At 44.2% G+C, this 22,711-nt stretch overlaps 1 protein-coding gene across 1 annotated transcript in view; it reads right to left on the reverse strand.

The window, feature by feature from the left end:
- LOC118368669 (mitogen-activated protein kinase kinase kinase 11-like) overlaps positions 1-22,711 on the reverse strand; it is a 29,858-nt gene that overhangs the window by 672 nt on the left and 6,475 nt on the right. Inside the window, exons 2-8 of the mRNA XM_035752961.2 lie at positions 11,642-11,822; positions 7,893-8,041; positions 7,264-7,439; positions 5,302-5,548; positions 2,121-2,237; positions 301-472; positions 66-172 (exon numbers count right to left, since the gene is read on the reverse strand). Coding sequence (XP_035608854.2) covers positions 66-172; positions 301-472; positions 2,121-2,237; positions 5,302-5,548; positions 7,264-7,439; positions 7,893-8,041; positions 11,642-11,822 — 1,149 coding nt within the window. The remainder of the gene's footprint in view (positions 1-65; positions 173-300; positions 473-2,120; positions 2,238-5,301; positions 5,549-7,263; positions 7,440-7,892; positions 8,042-11,641; positions 11,823-22,711) is intronic.

The raw sequence follows: 22,711 nt of genomic DNA on the forward strand, positions 1-22,711 counted from the left end.
GACCCACTTAGTTAGGCTAGAGGTGGTGTGTGTGCATGTGAATATGGTAGTGATGAAGAGCATACCGTTTTGGGCAGGCTGTGGCGTGGAGGGTCTGTACTCCTCAAAGTCATCCTTGGAGTCTCCGTTCTCATTGCTGTCCATATCCAGGAGTTTGGCTCTCATTGAAAGACTGGAACACACACACAAGGACTTCAAAACACACTCGTTCTGCTTTAGCTAATACGGTAAACAAATACAAATCCATATATGGCCCTGTGTATGGAGGGGTGTGAGGGAGAGGTGAGAGGGTTACACTACCTGCTCTCCTGGGGGCTTAAGCGAAGGACTTTGGGGCTCTTGGGGCTCTTTGGGCTCTGGGGCCTCCAGTGAGGGCCCAGCCGGTCCCCATTTGCCTGCTTGTTGTGTGGAGGGCCCTCCAGGGGCCACATAGAGCTCAGACCAAATGCCCTGTTGTTCTCACTGGGGCTCACTGGAGAGGTGGAGAGAGAGAGAGAGAGAGAGTATTCATAAAATAAAAACACTTACATGAACACACACAATACATTTCATTTCAAGACCACCTCTGGTACAAGCACCATGACATAGGTTGGTGACACACAACAATCAAACAGAGTGGTCTTATACAACACATTGCTTTCTCTAGCTGGGATACGTGTGTGCCACCGTGCACCAGAACAGGTGATGTGCTCCGGGCTCAAGCCAAGATGTCTCGTGTGACTGGAACAGTGGAAGCAAGTACACGGGGGGAGAAACAGAGAATGGGGGGGGGGGGGAACAAAGAGAGCAAAAACAGAAGTAAGACTCCACCTGGTGCCGACACACTTACAGCAGACTTTCTGACCCCCTTTGGGGCTAGCGACGCTAACTCTGTGTGAGCGTTACGCTAATGTTAAACAAACACTGCATGATTCTCAACAGCTCTCGCAGCGTCGTCACACAACAGCCATGCCATCCCAGAGGGGTTTTCCGACTCGGAGACGCAAAGTGCTATCAAGTTCGTGTCAGGCACGACATGTCAGAAACCTCTGCGGAGCGATGCTGTGAGAAGACGCTAAGACGCTAGCAAGATGCTAAAGCGCTAACACATTTCTACCCATACGGCCCCTGGATCCAATGAGCCATCGTCTGCTTTGACATTGCTAGCACAGATGTTCGCTAAATAAGGAAATAGATTTCAAATGACAGCCGCACTCGCAAGCCGTGAAAATTACCATTAGGCAGACACGTTACTACCGAGCCATAAACTCAACCCACTTTTTAATGCATAAATGAATCAAACAGATGGTTTTTGATGCTGCTAAACCAATCAAATAATTCATATAAATTAAATTGTGCTCTTAAACTCAACCGCAGCGGTTAGGCCTATTTTATGGGGAATTTTGGGAAAACCCTTTTCAGTCTGTTGCGACGCAGCACATTCCTGTAGACATGTGTGATCTATGGGGAGAATTCCCCCACTAAGGGGAAAACAGTCATTCGCACGTTACTCAAATGCGACACAGCCTCACTCGGGCCAATTCATTCTGGCTGGTATCCAATTCAGTAAAAAGGCATTGAATGTGGAACAGGACATGCATGTAAAAATGCTGACATTAAAACACATGGAGGAAGGACTCCCCTATCTGGTAGAAAGAGGACATTGCAGACATAGAATTTGAAGGCTAAAGCAAATACTCTGCTGATCCCTTATTAAAACAAAGTCGGATAATATTTGGACTGGGACAGAGAGAAGGAGAGAGAGAGAAGGAGAGAGAGAGAAGGAGAGAGACAAGGAAGGAGAGAGACAAGGAGAGAGAGAGAAGGAGAGAGAGAGAAGGAGAGAGACAAGGGGGGAGAGAGAAGGGGAGAGAGAGAAGGAGAGAGAGAAGGAGAGAGAGAAGGAGAGAGACAAGGGGAGAGACAAGGGGAGACAAGGGGAGAGAGACAAGGGGAGGGAGACAAGGGGAGGGAGAGAAGGGGAGAGAGAGAATGTAAAGGGCTGAGTGAAGTGAGCAAGGATGGGGTGTGTGTAAACAGACAATGTCTAGTGTGCTAGTGTGTGAACTGAGAGGGTGTGTGTATGCGTGGTGGAGAGAGAGAGAGAGAGAGAGAAAGAGAGAGAGAGAGACCACGCTCACGTTGGATTGCTCGGAAGCGTGGGCCGAAGGAGGGAGAGGTGCCGGAGCCCAGATCGGGAGAGTTGCGTCTCTTCTCCAGCCCTGGAGACGCCTGCACTGTGATCTTATGGATGAAGTCTGGAAGAGACATACACCAGATGTGAGAACAGGCCACACACACAGAAACAATCAAATCACAATCCTGGGTCCTGTTCAGTAGAGAGAAAACGTTTTGAAAACGGAGTAAACGGGGATGTAGTACCGGATCTTGTGCACAATAAGAACAGAGATTTATTTTACCGCTGTAAAGCCTTTTGCTGTGGTGTGCCCTACTGAACTTGACTCAGAATCAAACAGGCAAGGAACTAACATGTGCTTGTGTTTGGCAAAATTGTTTTTCTAGGTCCTGCTTGAAAATAATTTATGTGGTGGAGTGGGTGTCTGAATTTCTTTTTCATGTAATGCCATGAGAATTACGGTCATTTGCGAGGCCAAGCTAAACGAAAACACGAGACGCCTGAAGGATGTCTGTCCTGGCTTTACGTAGCAGGATAATGTATCTTTGTGGGTGTGGAGGTTGAAATGCGATAGAGCAAGAGAGAGAAGGGCCAGCCAGGGGTGACAGGAAGCCCAGAGGCGTGGTTGAGTTGGCCCCATGTCCCTCTCATCAACCCCCCATCAAATCACTACCCTGCTGCTGGGAAAGACCACAGCCTCCAAAAAACACACCTCACACAGACATATGCCACACACTCGTATGCATAAACAAGTGCGCGCACACAGACTGAACATGCATACACAGAGTTTACCCACACACAGACAGTACTCACGCGCGCGGTAAGAGTCTGTGCGCATTTGGAAAGAGAGGGAGCGTATCTGTATGAGAAACACTTGAGTGTGCCCGTATGAGGGCAGATGGCCTAGGAACAGGCTGTCATTGAAAATAAGAATTTGTTCTTAGTTAAATAAAGGTCAAATAAAATAAAATGACGCATGACGACTGCGCAGCATGAGAGAGAGTGAGTGGGTTTGCTTCTATGGTGAGTTTCTTATCCGTAGACAATGGGAGTAGTCTACAGGAGAAAGGGACCCTATAGTAGATTATGGCCTTACTAAAACGACACACTGTGTACTTCTAGTTCTACCTATTATTTTAGAACGTGCCGTTTAGTGAAAACCTATGCGGTTAGCAACACATATCAACGGGTTTTTGGACGGCTATTGTAAGTAGAGGTGGACCTATTATGATTTTTCAACGCCGATACCGATTATATAGACCAAGAAAAGCAGATACCGATTAAATCGACCAATTTTTTAAGATGTATTTGTAATAATGAAAATTACAACAATACTGAATGAACACTTATTTTAACTTAATATAATACATCAATAAAATCCATTTAGCCTCAAACAAATAATGAAACATGTTCAATATGGTTTAAATAATGCAAAAACAAAGTGTTGGAGAATAAAGTAAAAGTGCAATATAAGAAAGCTACATTTTAAGTTCCTTGCTCAGGACATGAGAACATATGAAAGCTGGTGGTTCATTTTAACATGAGTCTTCAATATTCCCAGGTAAGAAGTTTTAGGTTGCAGTTATTATAGGAATTATAGGACTATTTCTCTCTATACCATTTGTATTTCATATACCTTTGACTATTGGATGTTCTTATAGGCACTTTAGTATTGCCAGTGTAACAGTATAGCTTCCATCCCCTCTTCTCGCTCCTCCCTGGGCTCGAACCAGGAACACATCGACAACAGCCACCCTCGAAGCAGCATTACCCATGCAGAGCAAGGGGAACAACTACTCCAATTCTCAGAGAGAGTGATGTTTGAAACGCTATTAGCGCGCACCCCGCTAACTAGCTAGCCATTTCACATCGTTACACCAGCCTCATCTCGGGAGTTGATAGGCTTGAATTCATAAACAGCAGAGCTGCTGGCAAAACGCACAAAAGTGCTGTTTGAATGAATGCTTACGAGCCTGCTGGTGCCTACCATCGTTCAGTCAGACTGCACTATCAAATCATAGACTTAATTATAACATAATAACACACAGAAATACGAGCCTTAGGTCATTAATATGGTCGAATCCGGAAACTATCATCTCGAAAACAAAACATTTATTCTTTCAGTGAAATACGGAACCGTTCCATATTTTATCTAACGGGTGGCTTCCATCAGTCTAAATATTGCTGTTACATTGCACAACCTTCAATGTTATGTCATAATTACGTAGAATTCTGGCAAATTAGTTCGCAATGAGCCAGGCGGCCCAAACTGTTGCATATACCCTGACTCTGCCTGCAATGAACGCAAGAGAAGTGACAATTTCACCTGGTTAATATTGCCTGCTTACCTGGATTTCTTTTAGCTAAATATGCAGGTTTAAAAATATATACTTCTGTGTATTGATTTTAAGAAAGGCATTGATGTTTATGGTTAGGTACACGTTGGAGCAACGACAGTCCTTTTTTGCGAATGCGCACTGCATCGCTTATATGCAACGCAGGACACGCTAGATAAACTAGTAATATCATCAACCATGTGTAGTTCTAACTAGTGATTATGATTAAGTTTAATGCTAGCTAGTAACTTACCTTGGCTTCTTACTGAATTCGCATAACAGGCAGGCTCCTCGTGAGGCAGGTGGTTAGAGCGTTGGACTAGTTAACCGTAAGGTTGCAAGATTGAATCCCCGAGCTGACAAGGTCAAAATCTGTTGTTCTGCCCCTGAACAAGGCAGTTAACCCACCGTTCCTAGGCCGTCATTGAAAATAAGAATGTGTTCTTAACTGACTTGCCGAGTTAAATAAAGATTAAATAAAGGTGTTAAATAAAAAAATGGTCAAAATCGGCGTCCAAAATTACCGATTGTTATGAAAACTTGAAATCTGCCCTAATTAATCGGCCATTCCGATTAATCGGTCGACCTCTAATTGTAAGATATGATGGTACAGTACGTGATACTTCCGCACACTCGGTAGTGAAGTGGTGAATTAGTGTGAGGTGAGCTGAGGTGAACGAAGTACAATGATAAGTACCGTAGCTGCTTTCTCGGCCAGGTCTCAATGGATTTCAAAATGGCAACTGATCGACTGATTCCTACTCTGCCAACCTGGCTCACAGACTATCCAACCAACTGACCAATATTTCCTATTTCAAGACTCCCCCAGCAGGTTACACACCCCCTCACCTTGGGGCATGCTGATCTTCTCTCCGTTCTTGCTGCCCTTCAACTTGTGCTTCTTGAAGGTTCCCTTCCTCTTCTTGACGTTGGGCTTCTCCTGGTTGTTCATGTGCAGGATGAGGAGACTGAGCTCCCTCTCGAACACATCCTGCTCCCACTGGGCCAGCTGCTGCTCCCTCTGCCTGAGGAACTCCTCGTGGGACTTCTGCTCCACCGCTGCGCGCTTCAGCTCCTCCTCGCGACAACGCAGCTCCTGGAGACGGGGGAGATCTCGGTTGTAGTTACTGCTGTTATTGCGGTGTTAGCGTTTATAGCAAACACGTAAAACACACACAAAACAATACAAGTTGTGTTTATTAACACACACGCATACATAGGGTCTTCAGAAAGTTCATACCCCTTGACATTTTGTTGCGTTACAGCCTGAATTCAAAATGGATTAAATATCATTCTCACCCATCTACACACAATAACCCATAATGACGAAGTGAAAACATGGTCTTAGAAATGATTGCAAATTTACTGAAAATTAAATACAGAAGTATCTGTATTCCCACCCGAGTAAATACTTTGTAGAAGCACCTTTGGCGGCCAGCAGTGAGTTTGAGGGAAAGTCTCTAAGAGCGTTGCACACCTGGATTGCACAAAATTCTTCAAGCTCTGTGAAGTTGATTGTTAATCATCGCTAGACAGCCGTTTTCAAGTCATGCCGTAGATTTTCAAGCTGATTTAAGTCAAAACTGTATAACTATGCCACTTAGGAACATTCAATGTTGTCTTGGTAAGCAACTCCAGTGTAGATTTGGCATTCTGTTTAAGGTTGCTGTCCTGTTTAAAAAGGTGAATTCCTCTCCCAGTGTCTGTTGGAAAGCAGACAACCAGGTATTCCTATAAGATTTTGCCTTTACTTATAGCAGTATTTTGTTTATTCTTATCCCCGAAAAACTCCCTCGCTCTTGCCGATGACAAGCATACCCATAACATGATGCAGCCACCCACCATGCTTGAAAATAAGACGAGTTGTACTCAGTGATGTGTTAGATTTGCATAACCCAAACATAACGCTTTGAAATTCAGGACAAAATGTACATTTCTTTGCCAATTAGTTGGCAAAGAACAAGTGCCTTGTTGGGAACAGGATGCACGTTTTGGAATATTTGTATTCTGTACAGGCTTCTTTTCAATCTGTCATGTAGGTTAATATTGTGAAGTAACTACATTAATGTTGATCCATCCTCAGTTCTCATATCACAACCTTTAAACTCTAACTGTTATTAAAATCACCATTGGCCTCATGGTGAAATCCCTGAGCAGTTTCCTCCCTCTCCAGCAACTGAGTTAGGAAGGAGAAGGACACCCGTATCTTTGTAGTGACTGGGTGTATTGATACACCATCTAAAGTGTAATTAATAACTTCACCATGCTCAAAAGGGATATTTTTTATTTTTTTACCCATCTACCAAAATCGGTGCCCTTCTTTGTGAGGCATTGAAAAACTTCCCTGGTCTTTGCGGTTGAATCTGTGGTTGAACCTTACAGATAATGTGTAGGCTACAGAGTTAAGGTTGTCATTCAAAAATCACGCTAACCATTATTATTGAACACAGAATGAGTCCATGCAACTTTTTGAGATTTCCTAAGCACATTTTTACTCCTGAACGTATTTAGCCTTGCAATAACAAAGCGGTTGAATACTTATTGACTCAAGACATTTGAGTTTTACCATGTTTTATTCCACGTTGACATTATGGGGTATTGTGTGTAGATCAAAGACACAAAATCTCAATCGAATCCATTTTAAATTCAAGCTGTAACCAAATCTGGAAACAGTAAAGGCGTGCTTCAGTTACGTGCATCAATAACAAGCAGACTCATACTTCTCCATTTCTATTTCAAAAAACGCACACACAATAACCATACAGTCACGGTCTCCCAGCCTCGCTCTAAAAGACACCCGTTTCCCCTCACCTTCTCCTTGGCCCGGAGCTCATCAAACATGTCCTGGATCTCCAGTTTCCAGTCCTCCTGTAGGGAATGAAAGGAGTCCTGAGGCATCTCCTCCACCACCTGCCTCTCCAAAGCCGTCAGCTGAACCAAGATGGAGGCAAAGTTGGGCCTGTGGTGTGGGTCCTGATCCCAGCACTCTGAAGGCAGACACATTGAGTTTAGACAAATTATAATAACATGCCAATTACGGGTACTCCACTACCAAAGCTTACATGACCCTGTAAGGTCAGGACATGACACAATTCATGCACAAACAAATCTACAACTTAAAGCGCATTATGGCTGTAATTTGGCTAGGCATTGTCAAGTCCGTTTACACGACTGATGATCAAATTATTTCTTAAGTGCCTTTAACAAATCTAACAATCACCTCAAACTAACAACATCCTTGAGCAGCAGCCTCAATGTATTGCACAACCTAACCAGCAGCATGGAATGTTTTTCCTGCGCGTGACCAAATCTGACATTTTACGCAACATTCTTTTTGAAATTCAGCCTCCAGGTTTGAGGAAATGGAGAAGAGAGAATTATGGTTGCACCAAATTTAAAACACACAAACACACACGCAGGCATGCACAAAGGACTCTTACCTGCCATGAGCATGGCAAAGGGTTCTGGGCAGGTGGAGGGGATGGGGAGGGTGAGTTTGTTAACAGCCACTCCGTAGGCCACAGCCAAACCATCTATGCCCCTGTAGGGAACCTCTCCTGTCAGCAACTCCCACAGAAGAACACCATAGCTGGGGAGGAGGCATCAATGGAAGGTTAGGGAAGATTCTCTAACCAGTCCCTGGTCTTTCTGGTGTTAAATCACATCGGATTCAATTAGTCAACTAATCATGAAGCCATTGATTGACACGTTGAATCAGGTGTGCCAGTGTTGGAAATAAATATGTGGAATGGAATGAGTTTGATGCTATACATACAGTACATTGATGATGCATACATAGCAGACACATACAGTGCATGCAAATGATATCAACAGCTGAAGTGGAGGGATGGCAACTATGCTATACGTTATTAATATCATCATTTATGTATTTATTATATGCAATAATGACGGTCATGGAAGTGCATTACGCTTCTCTAAAACATGCACAAAGACAAAAATAGGGAATAAAGCAATACCTATTAGCTTACTACAATAAAACATGATGGGGCGGGTCACATACATACATTAGAGGTCGACCAATTAAATCGGAATGTCTGATTGATTAGGGCCGATTTCAAGTTCTCTTAACAATCGGAAATCGGTCATTTTGGGGACGCTGATTTTGCCCATTAAAAAAACAATTTACACCTTTATTTAACTCAGCAAGTCAGTTAAGAACACATTCTTATTTTAAATGATGGCCTAGGAATGGTGGGTTAACTGCCTTGTTCAGGGGCAGAACAACAGATTTTTACCTTGTCAGCTCGGGGATTCAATCTTGCAACCTTATGGTTAACTAGTCCAACGCTCTAACCACCTGCCTCACGAGGAGCCTGCCTGTTACGCGAATGCAGTAAGAAGCCAAGGTAAGTTACTAGCTAGCATTAAACTTAATCAATCATAATCACTAGTTATAACTACACATGGTTGATGATATTACTAGTTTATCTAGCGTGTCCTGCAGTGCGCATTTGCAAAAAAGGACTGTCGTTGTTCCAACGTGTATCTAACCATAAACACCAATGCCTTTCTTAAAATCAATACACATAAATATATATTTTTAAACCTGCATATTTATCTAAAAGAAATCCAGGTTAGCAGGCAATATTAACCAGGTGAAATTGTGTCACTTCTCTTGCGTGTGTAACGATGTGAAATGGCAAGCTAGTTAGCGGGGTGCGCGCTAATAGCGTTTCAAACATCACTCTCTCTGAGACTTGGAGTGGTTGTTCCCCTTGCTCTGAATGGATAACGCTGCGTCGAGGGAGGCTGTTGTCGTTGTGTTCCTGGTTCGAGCCCAGGGAGGAGCGAGGAGAGGGACGGAAGCTATACTGTTACACTGGCAATACTAAAGTGCCTATAAGAACATCCAATAGTCAAAGGTATATGAAATACAAATGGTATAGAGAGAAATTGGCATATAACTACAACCTAAAACTACTTACCTGGGAATATTGAAGACTCATGTTAAAAGAAATCACCAGCTTTCATATGTTCTCATGTTCTGAGCAAGGAACTTAAAGGTTAGCTTTCTTACATGGCACATATTGCACTTTTACTTTCTTCTCCAACACTTTGTTTTTGCATTATTTAAACCAAATTAAAACATGTTTCATTATTTATTGAGGCTAAATTGATGTATTATATTAAGTTAAAATATGTGTTCATTCAGTATTGTTGTAATTGTCATTATTACTAATACATTTTAAAAATCGGCATCGGGTTTTTTTGGGTCCTCCAATAATCGGTATCGCCGTTGAAAAATCATAATCGGTCGACCTCTCTCTCTCACACACACACACACAAAGAGTGGCAAAGTACTTGAAAGTGTGGAAGATCCAAGGTCAGAGACCTGGCCAGGATACCAGCCTTTCCCTCAATGTGATCAAGACAAAAGGAGATGATCGTGGACTACAGGAAAAGGAGGACCGAGCATGCCCCCATTCTCATCGACAGGGCTGTAGTAGAGCAGATTGAGAGCTTTAAGTTTGTTGGTGTCCACATCAAAAAACTATCATGGTCCAAACACACTAAGATAGTCGTGAAGAGAGCACGACAACACCTATTCCCCCTCAGGAGACTGAAAATATTTGGCATAGGTCATCAGATCCTCAAAAAGTTCTACAGCTGCACCATCGAGAGCATCTTGACTGGCTGCATCACCGCCTGGTATGGCAACTGCTCGGCCTCCGACCGCAAGACACTACAGAGCGCAGTGCGAACGGCCCAGTACATCACTGGAGCCAAGCTTCCTGCCATCCAGGACCTCTATACCAGGCGGTGTCAGAGGAAGGCCCTAAAAATTGCCAAAGACTTCAGCCACCCTAGTCATAGACTGTTCTCTTTGCTACCGCACGGTAAACGGTACCGGAGCGCCAGGTCTAGGTCAAAAAAGGCTTCTTAACAGCTTCTTAACCTAAGCCATAAGACTCCTGAACAGCTAGTCAAATGGCTACCCCCCCATTTTTATGCTGCTGTTTCTCTGTTTATCATCTATGCATTGTCACTTTACCTCTACCTACATGTACATATTACCTCAATTACCTGGACTAACAAGTGCCCCCGCACGTTGACTCTGAACCGGTACCCCCTGTATACAACCTCGCTATTATTTTATTGTTGCTCTTTAATTATTTGTTACTTTATTTTCTTCTTTTTTTAACCTTTTTTTAAATTTCTTTTTTTACTTCAGTTTATTAGTTCAATCTGCATCGTTGGTTAAGGGCTTGTAAGTAAGAACTTCACTGTAAGGTCCATCTTTGATTCGACGCATGTGACATACAATTTGATTTGATTCAATTTCACAGTTCCACACACACGCTTTTCCGAAAGCGCTGTAGGCTGTCTTGTAAGTGGTGAGTGTAGCCTGCAGCGTTTTAATATAGTCCTTTAATTACTCTGCCACTCCGCGGCTCTGTTTTTGCCAGCATCGGAAATCTACAGCTTTATGAAGAAGGGCTACAGCATGTCCAGATCGCACCCTATTTCCTAAATAGTGCACTATAAAAAGGACATAGGGAGCCATTTTGGGACACAGCCACGGAGATGGATAAAGGAGAATAGAAGAGGTCAATATTGGCCCTCATTTTCATAACACCCTCTCATTAACATATGCAAAGTTAAACAGAAAAGGCTAGTTTGGTAATAGTGAAGTGTCTCAGGAGAGCATGAGAAAGATGTGTGTGTTGTGTGTACAGTGTGCTATTTTGGATACACATCCTGTGTGCGGCACTGGTACGAAAATGCATGCGCACTAATACACATACACACAGAAAAGAGAATTTTTAAAAAAACACACCCTTCACAGATAAACGGTTGTGGTCAGGTCTGCTGTGTGGCCTACCTCCCTCCCTCTCTAGCTTCATGCAGGGCGACAATAGGACAGTGTGCCCGACACGTCTCACACAAAGCAGAGAGCAGGCTTTGAAGTGCTGCTGCTATCACATGGCGGTACCCCTCCTGCAACCCATCCCTATTACATCACTGTCAGAGAAGGTGGAGAGGGAGACAAGTTCCCACAGTCCTGGCTCATAAATAGTCTCGTCATATATCTTTATTTTTAATTCAATTATTTTAGCAGGGAAGTTGGCATCTCTCAACAGGGAAGTTGGCATCTCTTGTCATCATGTACTGCTCCACCCCCCACACACGCGCACATGCAAACACACACACCTACAAGCCCCCTTACCTCCAGACGTCGCTGCCCTTGGAGAAGGTGGAGGACTTGATGACCTCCGGCGCCATCCAGGCGTAAGTGCCCGCCGTGCTCATCTTGGTGGTATTGTGCCACTCCCGCGCCAGGCCAAAGTCTGTGATCTTCAGGGTTATCCCTTCCATACAATCATTCTCCATAGGCTGGGCCAGGAGTACTGAGAGAGAGAGCGAGAGCGAGAGAGAGGAAAGAGAGCAAGAGACGCTTTGATTGAGACATCGTCCTTTAAAAAAACACTTACATTTTAGAGACGTGGCAGATGATCTGAGCCAGCGTAACGTTCAACTTAAGGTTCCAAGGGACAACAACCACCGGCGGCAGTCATGGTAAAGTAAACACTTTCAGCAATAAAGCAACTGTCAGCAGAATCAGTGCTACTAGGAAAAGACAAGCAAAACCTAAATAATATTTACACTCGTCCCGACCGTATGAAGCAAGGTGGGTGTGAAGGAAAAAAATAAAAGGATTTCTCCAACACTCTTATTAAACTATTAAATGCATGAAGTGATTATAATGCATCATTGCAAAAGGGGATTTAGAACTTTTCATAACTAAGTATTAAGCCACTTCGTGACCCACACTACACACACACACACACACACACACACACACACACACCTTTCACATCCTCTTCCCTTTATTCTTTTAGATCAGTGAGATCAGACTTAGAAGAAGAAAGGAACACTGATAAGACCTTCTATATCTATACAGTAACATCCCCGCTCTATAACAAGACAATGGGCACATATCATCCTTTCATCATAGATATCTAGAATGATACGCTCTGGAATAGAACTGAGCTAATGGAATACAGAGGCACGTTCATTTTATGTCCTGATACTCATCTTCTCGGCCCCTTGTACCTGCACGTCGTCATGTGATGGTTAGCTATGCTATGCACGGGCAATACATGCTAGGCACAATCAGCCTGCATTGAGAGGCCTTGGATTAGCCTATTCCGCCGAGGCATGCAAACCTGAGGTCAGGCATCCTCCCTCCTCTCGCGTGCGAGGTGAAAAGAGGCGAACGCTCTGGAAATACGCCTTAGAATGACATGCATGTGTTAGGACGGGTCTATGCCCTCCCCTTTGGCAGCCCAAATGGGTAACCTCAGGGTGAGAGACGGGCAGCCAACGTCCAGAGAGAAAGACAGTCGGAATTATGGAATCATTTTTTTTTTTTAATGGGGAAGTAAGCCTTCTGCTATTTCCAGACACTTTCTGTTTTTTTTTCCAGTGTATAAGTGCATGTTTTCTTTCTGTCTGTCGTCTCTTGCCTTCTCCCTCTCTGTATCGGGCCTCTCTTTCTCTCGCACACACACACACACACACACACACACACACACACACACAAACACTATAGTCTCTGGCTCCCTCCCTCTGCACACATCCTGTGCTCTGCCTGGCAGGCCGGCCGCTGCGCCGTGTTTGACGTCACAAAGGAATGCATCACAAGAGTGTGGGGTGGGGGGATTGTGAAAAGGCTCAGCTCTCACAATGAACCTCTGGCACCATCACTTCACACTGTGCAGGCACGGCCACACACACACACACACACACACGTATGCATTTCAACAACTAGAAAGACAGAGAGAGAACAGTGGACACATGTTCACACATGGGAACACACCCACAGTGTCAATTAAAACATACATACTGTACACAGAGATACCATAGGAACACACCCACAGTGTCAATTAAACATATGTACACAGAGATACCATTGGCGTATCTAAAAGCACAGACACAGGTATGGGAGCTGTGTTCAACGTGAACAGACGCGCCACAGATCCATGGCATGAGATTGTGGGATGAGAACCAGACAAATGCCCTCCGTCCCTTTGCATCTCTGTATTGTCTTTCTGGAGAATCAACCGTTTTTTTATTGTCATTTATGTGCGTCAGAAAAACTTCCATGGACTTCCTGTTCTTCACACAGGATTTCCACGAAAACCCATGGTCTTAGTAGTTATCAGGCGACTAAATGAAAAACCAAACCAAACTGGATCGATCGACTTTTCATTGGCTCGTCCTCCTTGTAGCAGAAATGTAAACAACAATAAAACAAGTCTCCATTCAATCCATCCTCTTGTTGTTGTTTTCCTTTAGTATCCAGCCCCTCGATGGGATAAATACTTACCACACTAATCTATTGTACTCTGTTCAATGAAACCTAACTAGTTTGTCAGTCAACTAGTGTTGAGCACATTTCAAAACAAGCTTACGTCCCAAATAGAAACCTATTTCTTACATAATGTACTACTTTTGACCAGAGCCCAATGGGCCATGGTCATAGGTATAGGCAATAGGGTGGCATTTGGGACACAACCAAGCTCTGGGCAATAACCTCCATTTCCTCTCGGTCTGCTCTTGTGACCTAACCTCCAGGAAGTGACGCCAATTGGACCAAAGGGCTCTGGCCCTTCCTCGAAACAGAGGATCCATTTCACCGTCGTGCTTTACGAGGCAGATTAAGCCGAATCCTATTTTTCAGAAACAGGGGTTAACAAGGGTCATTTGGCTTCCGGCAACTGATTGAGACCGCTGGAGAGGAATGTGGGATATATGGGTGAGTGAATCAAATCGGTCACGCCGATGAGAGAGGGTTGGTTGTTATCGACAATAAACTGACCGAGTCGAGTGTCTGCCAGGGTTGTGACCTGTGGCAGCTTGAATAACTTGCAGTAACTAAAAAGAAACATTATCGAGACGTACAGACGCAGACAGCGTTTTAGCAGCATCAGAACGCTCAATATTCTTCCTCCATTTCCTGTGTTGAGGCAGAGTACATCCTCAATTAAGACACCCTTTGGCCCCTCCCAACACATGACCACACCATTCTCCCCTCAATATCACTGGCTGCTGGAACCACAAACAGTGAACTGGTCTAGTATGTAACCATTGTAAAGCTCCGCCTTATCTCAGCTCACTGGTCACGATAACAACACCCACCCGTAGCACATGCTCCAGTAGGTGTATCTCACTGGTCACCCCCAAAGCCAACACCTTATTTGGCAGCCTTTCCTTCCTGTTCTCTGCTGCCAGTGACTGGAACGAATTGCATTTAAAAAAAAAAATTATTCAAAATAAATTCAAAATAACTCATCGCTGGAGACTTATGTCTCCCTCACTAACTTTAAACATCAGCTATCTGAGCAGCTAACCAATCGCTGCAGCTGTACATAGTCCATCTGTAAATAACCCACCCAATCTACCTTCCTCATCCCCATACTGTTTTGATTTACTTTTCTGCTCTTTTGCACACCAGTATCTCTACTTCCACATCATCATCTGCTCATTTATCACTCGTGTTAATCTGCTAAATTGTAATTACTTCACTATTATGGCCTATTTATTGCCTTACCTCCTCACGCCATTTGCACACAGTGTATATGGACTTTCTTTTTTATATTGTGTTATTGACTGTACGTTTGTTTATGTGTAACTCTGTTATTGTTTGTGTCGCACTGCTTTGCTTTATCTTGGCCAGGTCGCAGTTGTAAATGAGAACTTGTTCTCAACTAGCCTACCTGGTTAATTAAATAAATAAAAATATGTTAAAAAAAATGGACATCCACGGAATGACATATCTCGGGTTTCACTAAACCGATGTACCAGACTAGAAGTCTAACATGCTGACCAGACCAGACACGTCTCATGCGCGAGTGACGCAAAATAAATTTTTCAGTGCGATCTGCGTCAGAAATAGGAATGACTTCTATTTTAGTCCTTGGCATCGCAGACTCTCGTTAGCGCGCGCAAGCAGTGTGGGTGCAATACGCGACTTGTCCTGTCTGCAGGCCTATGTAAGGTTATAGTAACAGTTAACTGGTCACTGATTGGGAATAAGGTGAACAAGGACATGTGGCACTAGACCCAGAGTTGGTCCCTGCTAGCCTGCCCAGCCCCAGACAACCTCCTGACACAGACAGGGCAACTAAACAAAGACGCCTGCGACACGGCAGCTACATCCCCATGGCAACGGGACTCTGTTTAGTATTGTTTGTTGTTCAGAGAGAGAGAAAGAAAGAAAGAGAGTAGGTAGTCACTGAAATGACCCTAGACATGTAAACCAGCCAAGCCTATCTACAACAGAATATCTATATGGAAAGGAAGCTCAACTGTCTATTGCATATTTGTATGTGGGAAGAAAAATATTGTGTTCTCTTATTTAGGGGCACTCGGGCTATTGACATCTCAAGAGAGTGTGGATGAGACTGACACTGACATGCACTTCACGCACCACCAAGGAAGGGCTGTGGCCCCATTTCATTTCCACAACAGCTTATGAGAGAACACACATTTGCATTCTTCAGAGGCACGTTGATCCTAGAAGTGTAGCGAGTTGCACACGGATTTTGGGTGTTCAGCGGGCATACCTCGAAAGGAAAAGGGGTAACGGAATAAGGGCCGGGGGTATCATGAAATCCTAAATCTCTGTTGGCAGGACGCACACATAAGAAGCTCACCTGTGTTGCCAGCTTGACTCAATTCATTAGTAGCATGACTTTGACCTGTAATTCATAAAAAGTGGCCAGCTGCACCAAACTACTGTTCATCTCGCTCTCTCTTCTTACCACATCACTTCACTACACTCTCTTTCTCTGCTTCCATATCTCCCTCGCTCTCAAAACTGAATGCGCGAACCACTGCATTTAAGCACGGCAGGGTAAGTGGGAACATGGACGTCTACAGACCAGATATTCCCTCTGTAAAGTCATTAAAGAGGCAACACGACAGTACAAGGACAAGGTGGAGTCGCAATTCAGCGGCTCGGACACGAGGCGTACGTGGCAGGGACTCCAGACAATCACGGATTATAAAGGGAACGGTCGGCCACGTCACGGACACCGACGCCTCGCTCCGGGACAAGTTAACACCTTTGAGGAAAACACCGACTCCGGCCACTGCCGCACCACGAGGACTCTGAGCTCTCGTTCTTTGGCGCTGATGTAATATATTTAAACATGTTAACCCTACCGCAACACAAGGGTGCGTGCTCAGCCCCCTCCTGCGTGGCCACGCAAGTCTCCAACTTAAATCATCAAGTTTCCTGACGACTTAACAATGGTAGGCCTGATTACCAACAACGAGACAGCCTACAGGAGGGGAGGACCCTGGCAAAGTGGTGCCAGGAAAATAACCTCTCCCTCAACAAAACAAGGAGCTGATCGTAGACTTCAGGAGACAGCAGAGAGCACACCCCCATCGATAGAGAGGGTGAGAACCTTAGTTACTGTTACTAGCCGGAACTCTAGCCCAGGGGTTCCCAAACTTTTTCACTCAGGCACCCCCCTCTTCCAGCATTGGGAAACATCTCGTGCCCCTCCCCTGCGTGCGGGCGCGCCACATCTATTTCTATGGGCACAAGCATAGTTCATGACACAAACTGTTCACTGTTCACACTTCTTGGTAGAGAGAATTTTGCAGGTTTTAGCTTATTTAGCTTATTTCCTGCAACTCTACACATTCTGTCATGGGGTGCAAAGAAAATGTTGCAGTTTTAAAGCACATTTTCGAGCAATTCTATGCACGTTGCCATGTCAAATGTGTATTGATGTGATATTTGAGTGACAACAAAAATTACAACAATATGGCCTAAAAAAAAAATTAAAAATCAAAAACCTTCAACCCTAGTTGATCTGGACATTTCTGACAAGTTATAAAATGCTGTCTATAGAAAAGGGCAGCAGTGACTGGCATGAGAAGAGGAAAAGTGATGATGCACTACCCAATTTATTTTTACAACTTTTAAGAGTAAGTTGAAAGCTGCACCGAGTTCCCTTTATGATCATGGCTGTTGGCTGATGTTATGGTCGGTGTGTGTGTGTGTGTGTGTGTGTTTGGGAACCATTGCTCTAACCTACACCTTAGAGATCGCTGCCCTATGTACATAGTCATTAAACACGGGTCACTTTTTAATAACGTTCACATGCTGTTATACCCACTTCATATGTATTCTAGTCAAGCCTCATCCTATAGAACTACTGCTGTACACATCTTTTCTATTCATATACTGTCTATTCAAGCCAATATATAGATATATTTCTATTCTGGACTCGGACATGGCTCATTCTGATATGTCTTAATGTTTTGGGGATTTGTGTGTATTGTTAGGTATTACTGCACTGTTTGGAAATAGAAACTGCACCTGCAATAACATCTGCAAAAATGTGTGTACGCAACCAATACAATTTTATTAGATTTCATCTCTCTCTGCCCTCCCCTCCTGTGTGTTTGGGCCGGCTCTGCTCTCTGCCCGTAGGCGAGGGAGAATTCCGACAGGGGAGGGGGCTTTCCCCACGAAGAACGGGAGCTTTGTCCCCTGAGGGACAGAGCCATAGGCTGACAGACAGTCTGGCAACCTCTAACACTGACATAGTGATAGAGGGAGATGGAGAGAGAGAAACCGAAAGAGAGAGAAAGAGAGAGGGAGACATGGACGAAAAGCAGCCAAACAGCAACTTGCAAGAGAACACAACTCGTGATTAACCTGAAACATATTAGAGTTGATGTGGTATATGTATTAACAGAGCATTTAGTTACTTGGCATTATAAAAGACAAGTTCTCCTCAGACCCTAGGCCTCCTCTTAAGAAGGGCGCATTAAGGGATTGCTCTGTCAATGGGTTCTTCATAACATACACCAAGTCTAGTCATTGCGTAAAAGATAAATTCACCTATACAAAACAACAGCGGTACAACATAGCTATACAAGTCTCTCTCTCTCTGTCTCTTCACAAGAAGCAGGGAAGCTGACATCAACACTAACATCAGTCGTTGAAGTTTAACCTCCTTTAGCTCAGCCTCCTCAAAGACGATCTAGATTTTGGACAGTCTGCTCTAACAATGGGAATACATGTCAGCAAAGGCGGAAGGCAGGCAGGAGGCAGAACATTCTAGTTCATGAGAGGACATGTGAACAGGCACAACTCAAATATATATATATATTTTTTTTTTTAACTCGAAGTTGCCAGGATGCCACGTGCGTCCACTTATATCAGGATATTTGTAACAACCTAAATATTACAAAACCTCTATTTGATCAAATAAGCCTCACTTGAGCAAATGAGCAATACAATGTTAATGTTGACTTAAATTGACTCTCTCGTTGACCTCCATACAGAAAAAGACTAACTTGGGCTGCTTCGTGCTTTATTCTCGCGCTGACAGATTTTGCGGCGGAGTCGGCCCTTTTGCGCCGGGCCCCTCTGGTATCCTAGGAAACTCAGACCCTGGGAGTCAATCCGCAGTCAACCTCAGGAGGTCGGGTCAGAGGTGGCTGGTGTATAAGTGGGCGGTTACTTACTTTTTTTTGAAAGACGGTCCCCTTTATGCAACATAGTACAATGTGATGGTCCCGTGTCGTGCATTGATCTAGCTAGTTAAACTAGCTTATCAAGGTTTGATTGACAAGAAATGTTCACTAATGTTTGCACAATCGCGCAGAACGGCACTGGAACAGATCAAAATCGGTTTCAACTTACTGAGAGAGATGACAAAAATGTAGCGGTATGATAAGAATACCTCGACTCCACCGGTTGGTGACACCTTAATTGGGGAGGACTGGCTCCTGGTTAATGGCTGGATTGGAATAAGTGGAGTGGTATCAAACATGTTTTCAATGCTTTTGATGCCACTACGTTTGTGCCGTTCCAGCCATCTTTATGAGCCGTCCTCCCCTCAGCAGCCTTCACTGCTCGACTCTGGTACAACAGCTGCATGCACACATACAAATGCCCCGGTACAGAGAAGCATACAGGATGTACAGAGAAGCATAACAACAGGACAATTAGTCAAATCGTTCTTGCCAAATATCAACCAATGGTAAGAATTCTCCATCGGCTCACTTTAGAAAAGATGCCAAACCAAGGCAGTGAGAGAACTAGCTGGAAGCCTGGAAAAGACCTCTCCCTGATTCCCTGGGTTTTGGAACTCTCTCTCCACATCTTCTGTGGTGTGACCTTAGTGTCTCGTTTGGTCCCTCACTCCTCTCATTCACTGGAGTTGTGTTGGCCAGGCCCTCATCCTCCGGCTCTCTGTTCCACACAGCATATTATTCTGGAACTATTAGTGTGTGTGTGTGTGTGTGTGTGTGTGTGTGTGTGTGTGTGTGTGTGTGTGTGTGTGTGTGTACACACATACTGTCCGTGCATGTGTGTGTATATCCATGCATGCGTGTATCCAAGCCAACAGTGTGTGTATGGGAATCCCGTGCCAGCTCCTACCTGCCCCCCTCCCTATGCCAATCAGACCCTGAGATCTCAGGATGCAGCTTGCCCGGCCTTTCCAAAATAAAGAGAAGGGAACACAGAGCTAGAGGGGAGGCCAGCTACCCTCACCCCTCCTGGGCCTACTGCACTCTTATCACAGTCCGCCAGACACGGTTCCAATGGGAAAGCAGCTGAGCCCTGCCCCGACAGCCTCCACAGAACCTGGCACTGCCACCCAATCACAGGTGATTCCTGTTAGGCAGCAACACTGGTATTGAAGCGGTCAGTGAAAAGGATAAAAGGACAGGTTGTTCCTATTGAGGCCGAGGGAGCATTTCCTTGCCACTGTCTGTCGGCTGCGTTTGCTACTGTAGATTGGGGGTTGGAACGTTGTCGTTTCATCCAACAGCGACAAACAAGAACGGCTATCAACTTTGTGTTCTACTTTATTTTTTTATTACGGATTGATTGAAAATAGAAGACGGGAATTGACCTACAGCAAGGTTATTTATTCAATCGATTTGTGGCTACATTTAGCATCCAACCTGTTTCTATCTCCAAGACCAGGATCTCATCCCAGTTGGAGGCTATTTCCTTCACAAAACAGAATATAGTTTGCTTTCGGTTTGAATATGCAGATGAGTTATTGATTTGAATTTACGAGTACCATCTCCTCCTACTCATCCCATGACCTATTTACCCAGTAAACTACAAAGTAAAGCTACCACTTAACAAATAGTGACTAACTGGCCATAAAGGTCAAGCCCCATTGGTATCTAATCGTTTAATTTACATACAATACCTCTTGGATTTACTTTCAAAATGTCCATATCAGGGCCTGTATTCATACAGCATCTCAGAGGAGGAGAAGAATATGATGACAAGGACAGGGGGACCTGATCCTAGATCAGCACACTTTAGCCTAGTATTGTTTGTCTCTGACAATAGACTCGACTGGCAAAGCTACTCTATTGCCGCAGCAGCCCCTGCTACAGATTATGAAAGTCAACATGCCAGAGTTATAGAAATACGGGTTGCAATTCAGGAGTTTATCAAGTTCAAAATGTCTCTACATCCTGGCCTGAATATACCTCAGATGCCGCCACTACGGGCTAAAATGTCCAAACTACCCTCGTAATTCTCCTCTGTGAATTTGGGAATGTTGATGTGTGTGAGAACGAGTGTGTAAGTAGCGAGAGACTGCCAGTGTGTGTCTGGGAGTGCAGAGCAACACAGGGGATGTTTTCAGTGTGCTGCGTTGCGGCGCTAAGGACCCTGAACAAAAACACATCCGTATACCACCAGTATATCAGATACTTATCCACTCTGGGAAGAAAATAAAAAAATACATGTTGTTCCAAGATGTACTTAAACCGTAGTTCTTCTTTAAAAAATTTTTTTTTTAAAAAGGGCCATTAAATTTAGTTTGACTCCACCAATGCTTAGTATGGAATTTCCCACGTGATTTCAAACTATAGTGTATATTTATAGTGGGTGTAAATATAATGTGCGTGAGCCAATGTGTTTATAACTGATTGTGTGTATCTAAGGGCCGTGGTGTCAATGACTGACTGATAAGGGGTCCCAAGGTATGCGTGTGTGTGTGCTAGTACTGGGAATGCGAGAGGAAGAGGCTCCTCTCTGCTGTACCTTCCTCTGTATTTACTTTCAACAGAAGTCCAGTTCTGGCCTCTGGACTGCATCCAGGGCCTTCCTCTGTCTGCACCTTCTTCAATGATCCTGTTCAAATCAGCATCTTCCATTCACGCAGTAAGTACAATCAGCCTCACTGATTTGTAACAAAGCTGCAGGCTTTCATCTTTTAAAATCTCTACACCTATAGAAAGTGTCTTTCACCCTTAAAATGGACATATTTACATTTTTTTTACAACCAAATCTCTATTTTTTGATGTAAATGGCCTGTTAAAGCATCCAGACACGTTTGTGATTTCACGTTTTTGAGAAACTTACCCCAAAACAGCAAATCCCTTCCATATCCTTGTAGTATGGGGGTCCCCCCAAAAAACAACGAAATTCGTCATTTTAGAAACGGCAACGCGATCAGCATAGTGATGCAGGTCTTCAGATGTTCTACACATGAAATTGTGCGAATTCCGAAATGTATCTGCAACGTTAGATTACATTTTGTCAGACCCCCCAGACTACAGGAAGTGACTTTCTGTTTGGGGTAAGTTTCTCAAAAACATGTGAAATCACAAAATGCGTGTGTCAGGACCAGTGGCGTGTATTCGTGGAAGCCAAGGGAAGCCGGGCTTCCCCAAATATTTGACAAAACAAATATATATCAAAATGTATTTTTCGTCTCTTTGCGTTTTCATCATCTGTCAATTTGCAAGTGGCTGAATCTCAGCGGAGAAATCACCCGAGCGAGGGAAACAGCGACCCTCGTCTCAGGATGTCTGGACCCGTCTGGACCAAAAGAGTATAACATGTTGCCGCCGTAGCGTTTGATTGACTGATGCCAACAAGCACCAGCTGCTGACAGGTATAAAATCGAGCACACAGCCATGCAATCTCCATAGACAAACAGTGGCAGTAGAATGGCCTTGCTGAAGAGCACAGTGACATTCAACGTGGCATCCTTACAACAAGTCAGTTTGTAAAATTTCTGCCTGCTAGAGCGGTCCCCGTCAACGTCAACTGTAAGTTCTGTTATTGTGAAGTGCAAACGTCTAGGAGCAACAACGGCTTAGCCACAAAGTGGTAGGCCACACAAGCTCTTAGGATGGGATCGCAGAGTGCTGAAGCTAGTAAAAATGGTCTATCCCTACTGAGTTCCAAACAGCCTCTGGAAGCAACGTCAGCACAAGAACT

Source organism: Oncorhynchus keta, chromosome 35, assembly GCF_023373465.1.
Source record: "Oncorhynchus keta strain PuntledgeMale-10-30-2019 chromosome 35, Oket_V2, whole genome shotgun sequence".
In the NCBI taxonomy this organism is placed as follows: Eukaryota; Metazoa; Chordata; class Actinopteri; order Salmoniformes; family Salmonidae; genus Oncorhynchus; species Oncorhynchus keta.